The 14,638-nt window shown below is 53.6% G+C and overlaps 5 protein-coding genes across 5 annotated transcripts; 2 read left to right on the top strand and 3 right to left on the bottom strand.

The window, feature by feature from the left end:
• Nucleotides 1-411: 411 nt before the first annotated feature.
• PpBr36_07972 (uncharacterized protein) lies at nucleotides 412-4,827 on the top strand (the record flags this gene model as incomplete). The annotated part of the gene is made up of 7 exons (XM_029895105.1): nucleotides 412-695; nucleotides 757-863; nucleotides 928-986; nucleotides 1,049-1,155; nucleotides 1,222-1,571; nucleotides 1,736-2,742; nucleotides 3,256-4,827. 7 exons carry the CDS (start codon nucleotides 412-414, stop codon nucleotides 4,825-4,827), a joined length of 3,486 nt encoding a protein of 1,161 aa, XP_029747930.1.
• Nucleotides 4,828-5,433: 606 nt separating this feature from the next.
• PpBr36_07971 (uncharacterized protein) lies at nucleotides 5,434-6,987 on the bottom strand (the record flags this gene model as incomplete). The annotated part of the gene is made up of 3 exons (XM_029895104.1): nucleotides 5,434-5,977; nucleotides 6,044-6,315; nucleotides 6,382-6,987. The coding sequence occupies 3 exons, from the start codon at nucleotides 6,985-6,987 to the stop codon at nucleotides 5,434-5,436; spliced, it is 1,422 nt and encodes a 473-aa protein (XP_029747931.1).
• Nucleotides 6,988-7,868: 881 nt separating this feature from the next.
• PpBr36_07970 (uncharacterized protein) lies at nucleotides 7,869-8,917 on the top strand (the record flags this gene model as incomplete). The annotated part of the gene is made up of 2 exons (XM_029895103.1): nucleotides 7,869-8,138; nucleotides 8,261-8,917. 2 exons carry the CDS (start codon nucleotides 7,869-7,871, stop codon nucleotides 8,915-8,917), a joined length of 927 nt encoding a protein of 308 aa, XP_029747932.1.
• On the bottom strand, nucleotides 7,908-10,653 carry PpBr36_07969 (uncharacterized protein; the record flags this gene model as incomplete). Its single annotated transcript, XM_029895102.1, has 3 exons — nucleotides 7,908-8,072; nucleotides 8,288-8,782; nucleotides 9,169-10,653. The coding sequence occupies 3 exons, from the start codon at nucleotides 10,651-10,653 to the stop codon at nucleotides 7,908-7,910; spliced, it is 2,145 nt and encodes a 714-aa protein (XP_029748528.1).
• Nucleotides 10,654-11,038: 385 nt separating this feature from the next.
• On the bottom strand, nucleotides 11,039-12,376 carry PpBr36_07968 (uncharacterized protein; the record flags this gene model as incomplete). The annotated part of the gene is made up of 2 exons (XM_029895101.1): nucleotides 11,039-11,234; nucleotides 11,310-12,376. The coding sequence occupies 2 exons, from the start codon at nucleotides 12,374-12,376 to the stop codon at nucleotides 11,039-11,041; spliced, it is 1,263 nt and encodes a 420-aa protein (XP_029748527.1).
• Nucleotides 12,377-14,638: the final 2,262 nt, after the last annotated feature.

Raw genomic sequence — 14,638 nt, 5'->3', positions numbered from 1 at the left:
TTCGCCAAAATGCCGAAAATGCCGTTATAAACGGCGAAATTCAACAAATTGTCCTTAAACCTAAATCAAAACGTTTTTTGCATGGGCTTACAAATACATTGCAAACCCGCAATTAAGTTACAAAATGGAGCGAAGCGAACGAAATGGATCAATTGTGGAACTCTGGGCTTCAGGGATGAGCCCTGAGATTAGGTTTTTTATTGGTTCCCCAAGCAGTCGTAAGCTCGCACCATTATCCCCGCATATAACGTGCGACTAGGACCGGGTCAATGCCGACAATTCGAATAATCACAAAACTCAAAAATTAGAATCATATCAAGAATCTCGGCGTTTTTTTTAAAGCTATTTTTATTTCATCCTTTCTTTCAAGTCTGGCAAAGCTTGCTTCACCGCCTGTCATTTTACGAAGCCATGCGGTTCTCAAAACTAATTCCTGCCCTATCCCTGGCTTGTACGGCATTAGCTGTTGCCAGTGATGCCAAGAAGCCAAATATTATATTGATTATGTCTGATGATCAAGACCGGCGGCTGGGCTCTACCGACTTCCAGCCAGTGTTGCATCGCGCAATCTTTGAACAAGGAGTTCAGTTCAGCAATCATTTCACCAACACTGCGCAATGCTGCCCGTCGCGTGCTGGTTTCTTGAGAGGACAAGTAACGCACAACACCAACAACACCAGTGTAAGACAACCAGGGTAAGTCTGGGATGCATGGCAGATTTTTGGCCGAGACATTGTATTGAAAATTCACATGTAGGGGTAATTACGACAAATGGCTGGCGTCCGGTATAGACGAGGACTATTTACCTCATTGGCTTAAAAAGGCTGGTTATAAAGCCGAATATGTGGGCAAGTTCTTAAATGGTAAGTTGACAGGGACGGATTGTCTTTATTGGTAGTAAAGGTGCTAAGCTCCAACGGTGTCCAGGCTACAACGTCGTCAACTACAACAATACACCGAAGGGGTGGGATCACATTGATTCTTTGGTAAGTTCTCCAGCAGACAGCATTTTGTCTTTAGACTGCATCTGCTAACTCGATCCCTCAAGCTTGACCCTTACACAACCTACTACAATGTGCCTATCATGTCACAGAACGGGGAGCGTCCTGTCTATTACAAGGGATTTCATAGCACCGACGTTGTTCGTATCAAGTCGTAAGCGACCACTGGCTACCAAAACGGAAGCTACTGCTGCATTAGCTCACATTGCTCGCTTCACAGACTGGCTAGATTGGACGGCCTGTTAAAGCAGGCGGATCCGTTTTATCTACAAATATCGCCGTACTCGCCACACGTACAGAACGACGCAAACACGGCGACTCCACTTGCCCGCCACATCGACACACTCAAAGGGCTGCGCGTGCCACGTCTGCCCAATTACAACCCTGCTGAAGAATTTCAGGCTGGCATTGGAGGATGGCCGCGTTATCTCCCACTCATGAATGAGACTATTCAGAATTGGACCGACTATTCTTACCAGCGCAGGGCCGAGGCGTTGCAAGGCGTGGACGAGATTATCGAGGATGTAATGGCCATGCTTGGGGCCAGCGGACAATTGGACAACACATTTGGTTAGTAACGAGTGTGTGTGTGTGTGTGTGTGTGTGTGTGTGTGTGTGTGTGTGTGTGTGTGTGTGTGTGTGTGTGTGTGTGTGTGTGTGTGTGTGTGTGTGTGTATGTGTGGAGGTTTTTGTTTGTTTACCAGTTGCGGAACTAACTCAAGTGGCCTCCATAGTGATTTATACCACAGACAATGGCTATCACATTGGGCAGCACCGTTTACCTGGCGGCAAGGCGCTCTTTTATGGCGAGGATACAAATCTCCCATTCGCAGTACGCGGGCCAGGCATTCCCAAGAACGTCACTTCGACGATTCCGGGCATCCATGTGGATCTGGCTCCGACCTTCCTGGACATTGCCGGACTTCCCAGGGCTGACTGGCCACCGTTCCTGGATGGGCAGAGCCTCTTGGCGCAGTGGAAGGACCCCACAGGCAGCACGGGCGCCGGCGCTGGGGACGGTAACAGCAAGGAGACGCTGGCCATCGAGTTTTGGGGCTCAAACACGATCGAGTCTCCCAACGGCAGGGAATTGGGCGCGCCGTTCTTCAACACGACCTACAAGACGGTGCGAATCCTGGCCGACCGTCGTTCTTGGCTCTACTCTGTCTGGTGCAACGGCAAGGCCGAGCTGTACGACACCATCGCGGACCCTTTTGAGCTGGTGAACCTAGCCGGAAAGCCGGAGCAGGCAGCCGTGGAGAGCCGGCTCAATGCCCTCTTGCTCGTCACCAAGTCGTGTGCCGAAGGAACCTGCCGCGACCCGTGGTCCGTCTTCAACCCGTCGCAGCCGTACAACGTCACGACGGACCCCGCAACCGCGGCCGACTCGGACAAGATCTCCAATCTAGCGCAGGCCCTGGATCCGAAATACGACGCCTTCTTCGCGTCCTTCCCGCGCGTCAACTTCAAAAGCTGCGCCCCGCAGTATCAGGACGTTGCCAACGAGGAGCCCTTTTATCCCGCAGCCGCAGCAAAGGGGTTGGGTCTTGCGTATCGGCGCCCGACCGACAACTTCGTCTCCAAGAGCGCTGGCGTGGTCATCGCCGACAAGAATTTCTATGGCACGCCCGAGCAGCGTCATGCGACGCTCGAGCAGCTCTACGCCAACGCTCGCAACTTGACCGACGAGGAGCTCGCGGCACCGGCATCTGGAGGTGGAGGGTTTGGGAAAAGGTGGGGCGTAGAGCCGCTGCCGGAATGGATTGCATTGGGCCATGATTAAATTTCAGGAATATTTTCCAGTTACATAGGCTGCCTGCCCGATCCTATGCCGACGTACCGTTGAGTGGGGGGAGGTAAAGGCAGTCTTGGCATTCTAGGCTTCATTTCCGATCGATTCTTTTCCAACCCGCTGGTTTGACTGCCAAGACTATGTTTTTATGGAGTAAGTGATGACGGCGAATCGGATGGTTGCATCGACGAAAGGAGAAAAAAAAATCCCTATCAATGGTGGAGGGGGAGTGCGGGCTTTGAAAGGTTATCATCAACTTGTATAAGTCCACGTCCTTAGCCTCACTCACTCAACCTTTGCTGTTTTTTGTTTTTTTTTTCTAAACTTGCTTTGTACCGTTTACCGAGTGCCTGTTGCGAAAAGGAAAAAAAAAAAAAAAAAATGTTTCGCTTAGCTCCTTTCGTCTTGGTTCTACTCCACGGGGCTCGGCAAGCGTGTGCTCTGCGCTATGCTGACAACCAGGTCCGCGTCGCCAAGGATAGCGAGGTCGTGGCCCAACTTTTCTCCGACTTGCGGGACGTTGAGGTGCTGTCACCGGCGTTTCAGAAGCCGGCTACAGTCCCCATGGCCTTTTCCAATGGTACAAGCGGCCCAACGCCTCAGTTTGAGCTCGAGCATTTCTTGCAGACGCTTGCCGCCCGGAACAAATGGATGACGTACCACAACCCGACTTTCCGTTCCGAAGAAGGACGCTCACTGCCATACGTCTTCTTGTCGACGTCTTCCGACGAGCCCAAGGTTTCCTCTGGTGGTCTTTCAAGTCATGCCAATACCACACAGTCGGAAAAGGTTCGTGTCTGGATGCAAGGAGGAGTTCACGGCAACGAGCCCGCAGGCGACCAGGCCCTCCTTGCCCTGCTAGGCAAGTTTGACGCCAATGCCACCTGGGCCCTCTCGGTTCTCGACAAGGTGGACATCCTGATGCTGCCGCGCTACAACCCGGACGGTGTAGCTTATTTCCAGCGTTACCTCGCCACCTCCTTGGACCCCAACCGCGACCACACCAAGATGGCCCGCCAGCAGACGCGTGACATCAAGAAGCTCGTCATGGACTTTGCCCCGCACGTCGGCGTCGACTGCCACGAGTATTCCGCCTCGAGGGCTTACGACGCCTCTGGGAAGACCTGGCTGTCGTCCCAGGACTCGCAGTTCAGCGCCATGAAGAACTTGAACATTCACAAGGACATCAGGGCCCTATCCGAGGGGCTCTTCACAGACGCCATCGCCTCGGCTCTCGACGCTCGCGGCCTGCGCCACAGCCCGTACGTCGTCGGCTCCCTCGACCAGAACGGTGGCGTCGTCTTGGAGGAGACCACGGGTGATGCCAAGATGGGCGATACGTCCGTAGGGTTGTCGCAGGCCGTCATGTTTTTGTCAGAGACGCGCGGCATCGGTCTGGCGGACCAGCAGTTCCAGCGCCGGGTTGCCACGGGCTTGACCCTCGTCGAGGCCCTTGTGCAGACCGCCGCCGACAATGCCGCACACGTCTACTCCACCATCGAAGCGGCGCGGGCCGACTTCATATCCAACAATCGGGATATCGTCGTCACCGACTACCTGCGGCCGACCAACATCTCTTGGACCTTTGTCAATGCGCCCAACGGGACGCTGATCGACGTCCCCGTCACCTTCATGAACAGCACCCCTGCTGTCGCCAATCTGACCCGCTCCCGCCCCGAAGCCTACGTCTTCTCCAGGGCCTGGCACGACGCAGCCGACCGCCTGCGCGCCGCCGCGGTAGTCGTGGAGGAGCTGCCCGCAGCCTTTACTGGTCGCGTCGAAGCTTTCAACATCACCAGCGCCACGCTGGATCGGAACAAGTACGAGGGCATTGCGCGCACCACCCTGACGACCGAGACGTTCAACAAGATTGTCACCATCCCAGCCGGTGGGTATTGGGTGAGCACACGGCAGAAGAATGCTGCTCATGTTTTCAACGTGCTGGAGCCTGAAAACATTGACAGTTACGCTACGTTTAATATTCTGCCGGTCAGTGCGGGAGACGAATACCAGGTTTATAGGGTTATGAAATAGACCTACAGTAGACTGAGTGTCCACCGTTAATGTGCTGGAGAACACACGTTCAAGCCTTCCATCGAGGTAGCATCTCTAAATACACCTCAGGTCTCACTGGCCCCAAGGGCTCAAACGAGTCCCAGATGTATCTTCAAAAATCCCCCGTCGATCCAAAGTCTCGAGTTTGTTTATCTTCACTTTAGTGCCAATCCATACGGCTAGCTTTCCTTGTCAGCCTCGGGTGAGAGATCAAGGACAGTCGCAGCGTGTATCGGTAGTGGGATTGTCGCTGCAGTTTGTCACTTGACCAGCCTACAGAACTGCTCCAAGGGCTCCCGTGCTTTGCCGAAAACTCAAAGGTGCCAAGCCGGCGAGACTAGTAGAAAAGAGTTGAAATCTTGGGTTTGGTGACACTAACCCGCATCCGTGACTGTCTAGTAATTAATCTAGGCTAGATCCAAAAGTTTTATATGTTCGTATCCTGGCTTTTGCACGACATTACAGCTCGCCCAGAAAATATCATAGTGTATGTTGATGAGCAGTGTTTGTTTGCAAATACCTCGATTCATCGCTGTACGGATGTTGTCATATCTCCAAAAACTTCTCCGTCTTGGCAGCAAGCGCCTAGTCATCGCTGCTGTCAATGCTGTCTCTGAGAATCTTGATCTGCTTCATCATCTCCTTGTAGAGGACCAACTTCTTTAGATCATCATCGTCGTCATCGTTGCTGTCATCACTCTCATAATCGCTGTCTTCGGTGCCAGGGGTCGCTACGCTGACCCAGTCATCATCGTCCGCCTGCTTTGATGTGCGCGCAATAGCCAGGAGCGATGCCACAAACGCCTCTTGTATGTACGCGAAACTGAACTTGTCAGTCTTGTCCGCCACCGCCCCGCAGAGACTGTCCGGAAACTCAATGTCCTTGTTGTCGGCCAGCTTCCCCTGCCAGAAACGGCAGTATGCTACGCGCTGATCTCTGCTGGGGTTGGGGAACAGGTACTTGCGGTCGAACCTAGATGGCCGCTTGGAGATACCGGGGTCAAGCCTCTCTAGGTGATTGGTGCTGCCAATCATAAAGATGCCGTCGTTGCTCTTGAGTCCGTCCACTTCGTTCAAAAAGTACGAGCGAACAGAGTCAGAAACAATGCTGTCGAGATCCTCAAAGACGCTGTTTCTCATGTTAGTAGGACATAAGCCCTCCATATTACGGATTACGTCTTGGACCAACACTCACAGATAGCATGGTGCCATCGCTCTCGCCCCAGAGAATATCATGGACAGAGCTGCCTCGGGGCCCGCCCAGCTTACCAGGCTCCTGACGTAGAGTGTTGGCACGGGGTCCTTCAGCTTGGACAACATGTTCATGGTCGCCTTGATGCTGACAGTCTTGCCGTTCCCTGGTGGGCCATAGTAGATAATACCCCTTTTCCAAGGGACCTTAAGTTTCTGGTATTGGTCACGAGATTTGAAGAAAGACATGTGGTCGTCAATCAAAGCCTGCTTCATCTGTTTAGGTGCGGCGCGATTGTCAGCTCTGGCTTTTCTGGACTATTATCAACCGGGCTAACATACATCGGGATCCAAGATGACGTTGTCCCATGACGCCTTCTGTATACTCTTGTACAGGTCCCGCGACTTGGTCCAGAACCCGCCGTCAAAGACCAGGACTTCATCGTGCAGCTCCTGGCTCCAAAAGCCGGCCGCAACCAACAAGCTCTCTGCCTTGCCCCGGTTGGCCGGCGATGTGAGGAGGTAGAAGTTATTGGTGGTAGGGTACGCCGCCTGGCCATCTCTGCCGTCGGCGTAGTAGACGATAAACTCGGTATCCTGCCAGCTGTACGCGTACTTGCCAAACAGGGGTCGCTGGACCAAGCCTCCCCGGGAGCCATCGATGCGCTTCCCGGGCGCGGCGTATATCTCCCAGCTCAGCGATGACGGCAGCGACTCGTTGGCTTCGTCTTCGATCGGGGTCAGCTTCGCATGGCCGGCCTGGGCGTAGGTAAAGAGATTCGTTGTTTGCGCGGGTACAATGATCAGTTCGAGTTGCGGGTATGCCTCTCGGATGGATTTGGCAAGGACGGCGTCGGTTGAAACGCGCGCGGCACTCGAGTGATTGAAGAAGGTTCCGGTGGGACCGCCTCGGCGGCTGCCGTGGTGGGAGTCAGACGAAGAAGACATCGCGTTAGGTTTGAGACGGACAGATTGGATATCAGACGGTAACAATCAGGGGTAGATTGAACGGCAGGAATGCGAGATCAAGGTTTGACTTTAATCAATGGGCAGGAGGTCATGTCAGCTTCATTTGTAAGAAACTAATACAAATGGGTGCATACGCGTAGGCACTCAATCTATCGGAAGACATGGCCATCAGAGGAGTTCTCGAACGTGCGACAACGGCACAGCAGAACTTGGTTGCTTTTTACTGGTCGAGGTCGAGCTAGCTCCAGGCTACAGTCTCACAGGCATTGAAGCGAGCCAGACCTGGATGGAATGCGGGGAACTGGGGGAGCTCAAGTGGATAGAATGTCCGTGGCTGGAAAAGGTCCCACCAGCCACAGTTTGACGTCAGACCTGAGGGCACCCAGCACACTAGCCACAGCCTACCACACCTTGGCACCTGTGACCCGTTTCGCATTTCCATTACGTTTCTGCTCCACGACTCTGGGTTTTTTTTTAGTCATAACCGGTCTCTCGGAACACAAGTACTGGACTTGGTCAATGAGCCTAACTATGTTAGAGTTATTGTCTGTGACGAAAAGAATGGAGGTCCGGAGATGCCCTCGGTTTCTCGGGGATGGTCGGCATCATTCAAGGAAGGCATTCTTGCTCGTAAAAAAAAGGTAGACAAAAGATGAAGCCGACCGTGACGACCCTTATGTTTTCATGACCATTGACCATTTGTCGAGATATTACTCGGAGGGAACATACGCTGCATACATAGTTTGCTAGCGAGCCAAATCACGAAACTGGAACGGTGCTGGTTCGGAAACTCCTAGCGCAGCGCAGGGCAAAAAGACGTGGGAATCAGGCTTGACCGAGGGGATACAAGAAGTAGGAAGATGGCGCCGCGACTCACGAAATGGCACTTCAACATTGATTCATACCTGAATCCCTGGATCCCAAGGAACCCGAGTCACCGGCTGCCATATCCTCTGGCACGATTCCTTGGCCATCGGCACCCAGACCGGCCTCAGCAGGCAGTCGGCAACCTCGTTTACATCTTTTGGGCCTTTGTTGGCGTCTTTGCGTCCATCTTGCTCATACTGACCGTGAATCACCATGTCGGTGAATTCCGCGCGCATGATGCGCCCATGATAGTAGCCAGTTTTGTAAGCCGCCACCGCCATAATCGATACCGCCACCATCGTCACCGTCGAGCCATCAAATACCCAAAAGCATAAAGAAGAAAAAAATACAGCCATCGAGCAGCAGGCTAACCAAGAATCGACAGGGAGCCGCCGCAGTCCTTGAGTTCTACTCCATAGAGGCCCCGCTGGCCCAACCACGGAACGCCATCCTCGGGCAGGTCGTCAGCGCCCTCGTCGGAACCATCGTCGCCACCATCTTTGGCGGCCCGGAACGGCTGCTGCAGAGCACGTCCGACGACCCGACTCTCGGTTTCCGTTCCCTCGTCTACCGCTGGGTCGGCGGAGCTCTGGCGTGCGCCGCCGCGACGGCCTGCATGGCCCTGACGGGGACGGTCCACCCGCCCGCGGGTGCCACGGCGCTGATGGCCGTCGTCGACGACCGCATCCTCGCGCTCGGCTGGTGGTACATACCCATAATGCTGCTGGGGTGCGCCTTGATGCTGGGTGTTGCGCTGCTGGTCAACAACGTGCAGCGCAGGTTCCCGGCCTACTGGTGGTCTCCCGAGGAGACGGGCTCCGCATGGCAAAGGGACGGCAAGGAGCCCAAGGGCAAATCGCATGCGGAGATGAACACGGCCAAGATCGAAGTTGACCCGGCGCAGGATCTTGAGGCGAGCTCCACAGAGGCGGAGGGCGAGCAGTGCATTCTCATCGCCAGAGGGTTGGTAGAGGTGCCGAATCACGTACATCTATTACCAGAGGAGAGGAACCTGCTAGAGGAGATTAGCTTCAGGATCTAGGCGCTCCGCAGACAATATGTACATAGCCCATCATTAAGATCTTCATTACAGTACAGTCATAGTCAAGATCGTGTCAACATTTCCACGGCTCGCGTGAGCATTTACCAGTAGTCTAACAAATTACTAAAGTCAATGCTGGCATTATCATGTATAGTCCTGTAGTTCCTATCACCTGTTATACAGTTATGCCAAGTACCATCTATCCCCTGAATTTATCTTTACATTGGCGGTCCAAATGGGTCATTGCTAACCTTCCTCCTTTTTGGGTCCCTGGCGTCCGCTCCGATCGGCCCGCCAAAGACTGAACCATCTCCTTCGATGGTGGCCTTTTTGTCCTTCTTACCAGGATCCCTTTCGTCGTCGCTGTCGGCGCTGTTGAGGGCTCGCTCGCGTCGTGCCTTTTGCAACGCCACGAGGTCGGATCGGTCCGGATCGCGACACTTCTTGAGTCGCTTCGTCAGGGGCTTAAAGAGCTCGCCAGCCTCGTTGCTCCAGAAGCCGTCGTCACGTTCGGGCAGCTCGTGCGACATCATGTCAGAGCAGCTTTGTATGACGGCCATGACCTTGTCTCGGACCTCTGCGCCAAATATGCGCTCCCGCTCCGCCTCACGGTTCTTGGCCCGGGCTGCCTTGCTACCACCGTTGTCGGGCACCGGCGCCGCCCCGGCTGCATTCGCATCCTTCTTAGGGAGGTGTACGCCGTTGACCTTGAAGCTCTCGTCGATCAGCCTCTCGGCCAGGGCTCGGTCAGCGAGTGAGAGCGCGGCCAGCATGATCTGGCTCGGCGTGTAGTGGAAGTAAGCGTCGGTGACGAGGGCGCTAAACTTGAGAATCTCCCTCGCCCGCGAATGTGCCGCCTTGATGTGCTTCTCGTCCAGGTCCTCCAGTGCCTTGAGCTGCATGATGGCGCCCTCGAGCGCACGGTAGGGGTGCCTGACGTCAAAGGCGAACCGAATACCTTCGCACAGCAGAAACTCGCCGGCCAGGATCTCCTCGACGGTGGTGCCCTTAATCTTCTCGGCGATCTTGCCCACCCGCATGTAGAAGCCCTCGGCCTTGGCGCCGAAGAAGAGGGCGGTTTTGATCATGGTGCTGGGCGGATACGTCATGACGCTGTTGGTGACGTAGAAGCGCTTGAAGAATACGGCGGCCGTGGCCCGCTCCTCGGTAGGGAGCTCGAGGAATACCGCAGCCCGCAGGAGTTGTGTGGTGTAAAATGTGACCAGCTTCTGCTCCTCGTCCGCCGTCAGGAACTCGGGTATGGGCGTCGTCGTGCCCTCGCCGCCATTGCGTGCGCTCAATCGACCGGATATGCTCGCGCTGGCAAGTTGGTTTGTTTTCGACCGTAGCTCGGCGAGTTGTGAGGGTGAAAAAGACCACAGGCGGTACTGGGTGCTTTGCCTGTATCTGGAATCTTCGGTCGCCATGGCGGGCGCTTTGATCGGGTGCCAACCTTGGGGGTCAATTGAATGTAGGCAGAACCAACAATAGATCGCACTGAATCTGGTGCGACCTGGCGTGCGAGAGAACTCCTTGGCGATCGATCCAAGATAGTACCTTTTGTAGCCTTTTTTTTTTTTTTCCCTTTCCTCAGGGTTCAAGTCGCGTTGCGTGGTCGCATCAGATGCACTGCGATAGCTCTCCACCTTTATTTCCTGCCCCACCTCATGAGCGTGCTTCTTGACAAGATCTCCACTGTAACCACACCAACTAAACAAGCCTTGGGCGTACGTCATTGCACCTGCTTTCGCATAGAGGTAATTTTGAGGTACATGATCTTTGCACAGAAGCAGAATTATGTGTATATTCGAGGTTTATTGTAAGATAATAAAATGGCAGAGAATGTTACAATTGATGTTGAAATACAGGAAACTGGAAGTGATCTAATATTAACAGTTACTATAGTCTAGGTGGTAGGAAAGAGGGTGAAAGGTAGTTAACATCATCGACAAACATACATCAGCCCAAAAGGCGGCATAGAGGGTATAATAGAAAAAGAGAGAGCAAAGAAAAACCCAGCACATGAAGCATATGTCTCCAACCTAGGAACACCAACCAAGAACACCTTGCACAACCAAGCCCAAAAAAGTAGACCAAGACCAGGCCATGCCTATGCTAACTCTACGCCGCCAAAACCCGTTCAATGTGCTTCTGACACTCTGCGGGATCTTCAAACACGTACCACGCGTCCGGCGGCACGTCTTCGAACGCTTCCTCAAACCTCTTGGGTTCGTTCTTGCTCTCGATCCCGACAGCCGCAATGTCGGTCACTTTGCGAATAAGTATAAGCTTGACCCATCCAGGGTTGCCACGGTATCTAGTAGATGAGAAATGAAACAGTTAGTCGGTGAACAATAACCATCCGTTGATTGTATTCAAGAAAGAAACTTACATCTCGCCATAAGCTTCAGGATCACTCTGTGTGCTGTCTCCGATCAAGATCATCTTGCGCTTTGGGAGCCACTTGTGCACCTTTTGCAGCCGGGAAACCTTGTACTCCTCCGTCCCCAGTGTCAGGTTGCTGAGGAGGCCGCTGATGCTCATCCAACTCTGATCCCGAAGAATCAGTTGCCCATGAGGGAAGTACATGTCCCTGAACGCGCTCAAGAACGGATAGAGGTTGTAGGGGCTGGCCGAGAGGTAGAACCAGGGGGCGGCGGGTGTTATCTTGTCCTGCAGCCAGCTGTAAAGTTCTGGCATTCCAGGCACTGGCGTCGGCTCGTCCAGAAAAGTCTTGCGGAGGATGCCAATCGGATCAGACGTCTGGGTGATCTTGATGGTGTCGTCGACGTCAGACACGACGGCCCATCCCTCAGCCTCGGCAAAGAAGGTCTTCATGGTCAGTAGGCCGTCTGCACCCTCGGGGACCTGGGCCACAGTGTTGACCACCGTCCCGGGCGTGCTCTCAGGGAGGTGACGCAGGTCGCTACTGATTCCGTTTCTGCCACCCGGGCCGAACCTGAGACGCTGCTGACCCCTATGTAGCGCGACAACCTCGCGTCCAGGCAAAATGTCCTGCAAAAATGGCATCAGGCGCTGCTCTAGGATTTCAAGGCCCTCGTCCGCCTCGTTAAGACCAATAGTCCGCGCGACTGCCTGCACGACATCAAAGGGCGTGACGCTGGGCTTCTGGTCCATGGCAACGGCGACGAACTCGGCAGCCCAACGGCCGCTGGCCTCGTCCCGAAAGGCGACATTGTCGAGCAGCCAGACGGTGTCCTCAGCCGTAATGGGTCGAGGCTTGGGGTTCTTGTTGCCCAAGAACGATAGAATATCGCTCAACTTGAATCCGCGTGTGCTAGAGCTCAGGCGTTTGGACGACTTGGAGAGATCGGGGAGCGATGACTCGGCCTTGGCGAAGCCGCGTTCCTCCCGGGTTTTGCGCTGCATCTCGTCGCAGTGTGCTCTTTGTCGGGGAGCAGAGCCTGGATGGTGATGAGAATGGGTGTTGTCCGACATGGCTGCTGTTTATCTCCTAGGCGAACGGGAAAAGGAGTCTATAACAAAAAATGCAGCGGTGTTGGTTCGAGTGTTGGCTGTCAGGTGAGGCCAAATAGTCACTGAATTTCAAGGCAGGGGTCAAGGGGGTAGCAGCTGTTAAAAACTGATTTACAATAATGTCTTGAACATGGTTCAACTCGCTATGACAAACAAAAGTCAGCTGTCCAGGCCAGGGCAGCGGATAACTAACTCTTTGAGATCCGGTACGTGTTTTGTGGGTGAGAGTAACGGAGGCAAGCAAGTATGCGTTCAGAGTGGCGACAATCGTTGGAGGCCTGGGGCTTTTCATGTTTAACAGCCGGGGGCCAAAGACTGTATAGTATGGGGTAGGCAGCAAGCGTTACAGTACAGCCCGACTGCGCATTGCTGATACCACATAGGGCTGTCTTGGCTTGCAACACCCCGCAAAAACATGGCGAGTCGAGCATGTAATTACAGTAGTGGCTGCCAGGGGAGGGAACTTCTTTGATCGGCCTGTGCAGGGGTTTAGGACTCGACTCGAATTGCCTTGTTGTTTTTGCAAGTCACTGTCAACGTGCTGATGAGGTCATCCGCCAAAACATGGTGAATTATAGGGTTAGGCTATCATCAGCAAGCAATCCATCAAGAAGCAGCGACAAGTTGCACGATTGACCAAAATACAGCAAAAGTCTCTCAACTGCTCCATCGTGTGGCCATTTCAGTTCTGCAACTGTTCTTGGGAGGCGTCATGATGAATCGAATAAGCCATCAAAAAGTCCCACACCAGGAGCTGCACGTCGATCCTCAATTATTGACGCAGAAGGTCGGTTTCTGCATGCGACCACTCCGCAGGCCACCCCATTGCAGCCGGCTGCTTGATTTTCTCCAAAGACGATTTGACCAGACCAAGATCTTCAGTTGACAGACCAACGGCTGCAAAATGTTTCTGGTAAGTCCGGTCGGCAGTCGAGCTCTTAGCTAGCGCCCTCGTGAGCTGCACGAGTATCGTCATCTGCCAGGCAGCCAAGCCGCTGCGATGCACTGTAAACGGGCAGCAGACTTGGGTTGCTGACGAGCGACAGCCACGCGCCTCATGTGGCTAGCTGCAATTGCAGGTCGAATCACGTGCCCGAGTCGACAATGGATGTTTTGGACGTGATTGGACTGAAAATTGGTCTGCGATTGCTTACTACAGTACAAATGACTGGCTGCGGTTGATGCTTGAGGTTCAGGGGCGGCGATATGAGTGGCTTTAATGCAGCAGCACAATAGGAGTAACCAGAATCACATGGTGGTCAACAAGCAGCCATGTTGAGCGTGGCTGCGGAACACGGTCAAATGAAGAAGATGCCGCAGTTAACTTTTTGGGGAGCAGTAGCTCCCTGCTGTCACGGATACGTCAGGCCTACGTGGGCCAGGGTACGACGACACACACGCGCACTGGGATACGCCCGGTTCCGGCCTGAGACGTGGGATCCCCGGGGTCTGTCGGAGATCAGACGCCTCACCGATGGGCAACTCCCCCGTCGTAGGGAGGTTGGGTCCGTATTTGGCGAAGCCAAACTGCTGCAAATGTCGACCTGGAGATTGTTGACGAATGAAAACAATATTTGAGATAATTTCCACTACAACATGACTAAACAATTGAGATTGTTTATAATTAACAAGATTCTCAACGATTCTGCACACCATGGCACGGTGCATTGTGGCACCTGATTGCCGATGACTAGGTTATAGTCCGTCAAGGTTTGCGCTCCTTTTCGGACAGTGTTCAGCAGTTTGACCCTAAGCAATACCAGACGAAGCTAACGAATTTCACCGCCAGAGTATGGTTGGCAGTCCTACAACTCAGCGACCGGAGCTTAACAAACGATTGGCGATGGCTGTCAGAGACTGAAACTTATTGAACGCACCTGAGAATACACTCGACATATACAGTACTCACCAAGTGCCTTTGCGCTGTACAGTGTATCACCTATAACCAGCAAAACTCGTTATTTGGCGCAGATCCACAACCTTGGTTTTACAGAATCAGTGCATGCAACCGGATACAGACAGTATATGGGGGCTGAGTTCTTCCAAGTGGGCCGGTGAAAAGCCTGGAAGGCTTGGCCGTCAATCAAAGAACGGGATGAGCACTTGACCGAGAGCTTGGTGTTTTGAGATGGGACGAAGGTTTCTTTGCTGCAACTCGATGACATGCCGGACGTTTAGCTACAGGGGCCAAAAAAAAAAAAAAAAAAAAAAAAAAAAAAAACA

This window comes from Pyricularia pennisetigena, chromosome 1 (genome assembly GCF_004337985.1).
Source record: "Pyricularia pennisetigena strain Br36 chromosome 1, whole genome shotgun sequence".
In the NCBI taxonomy this organism is placed as follows: Eukaryota; Fungi; Ascomycota; class Sordariomycetes; order Magnaporthales; family Pyriculariaceae; genus Pyricularia; species Pyricularia pennisetigena.
This window is presented reverse-complemented; position numbering and strand designations above follow the sequence as displayed.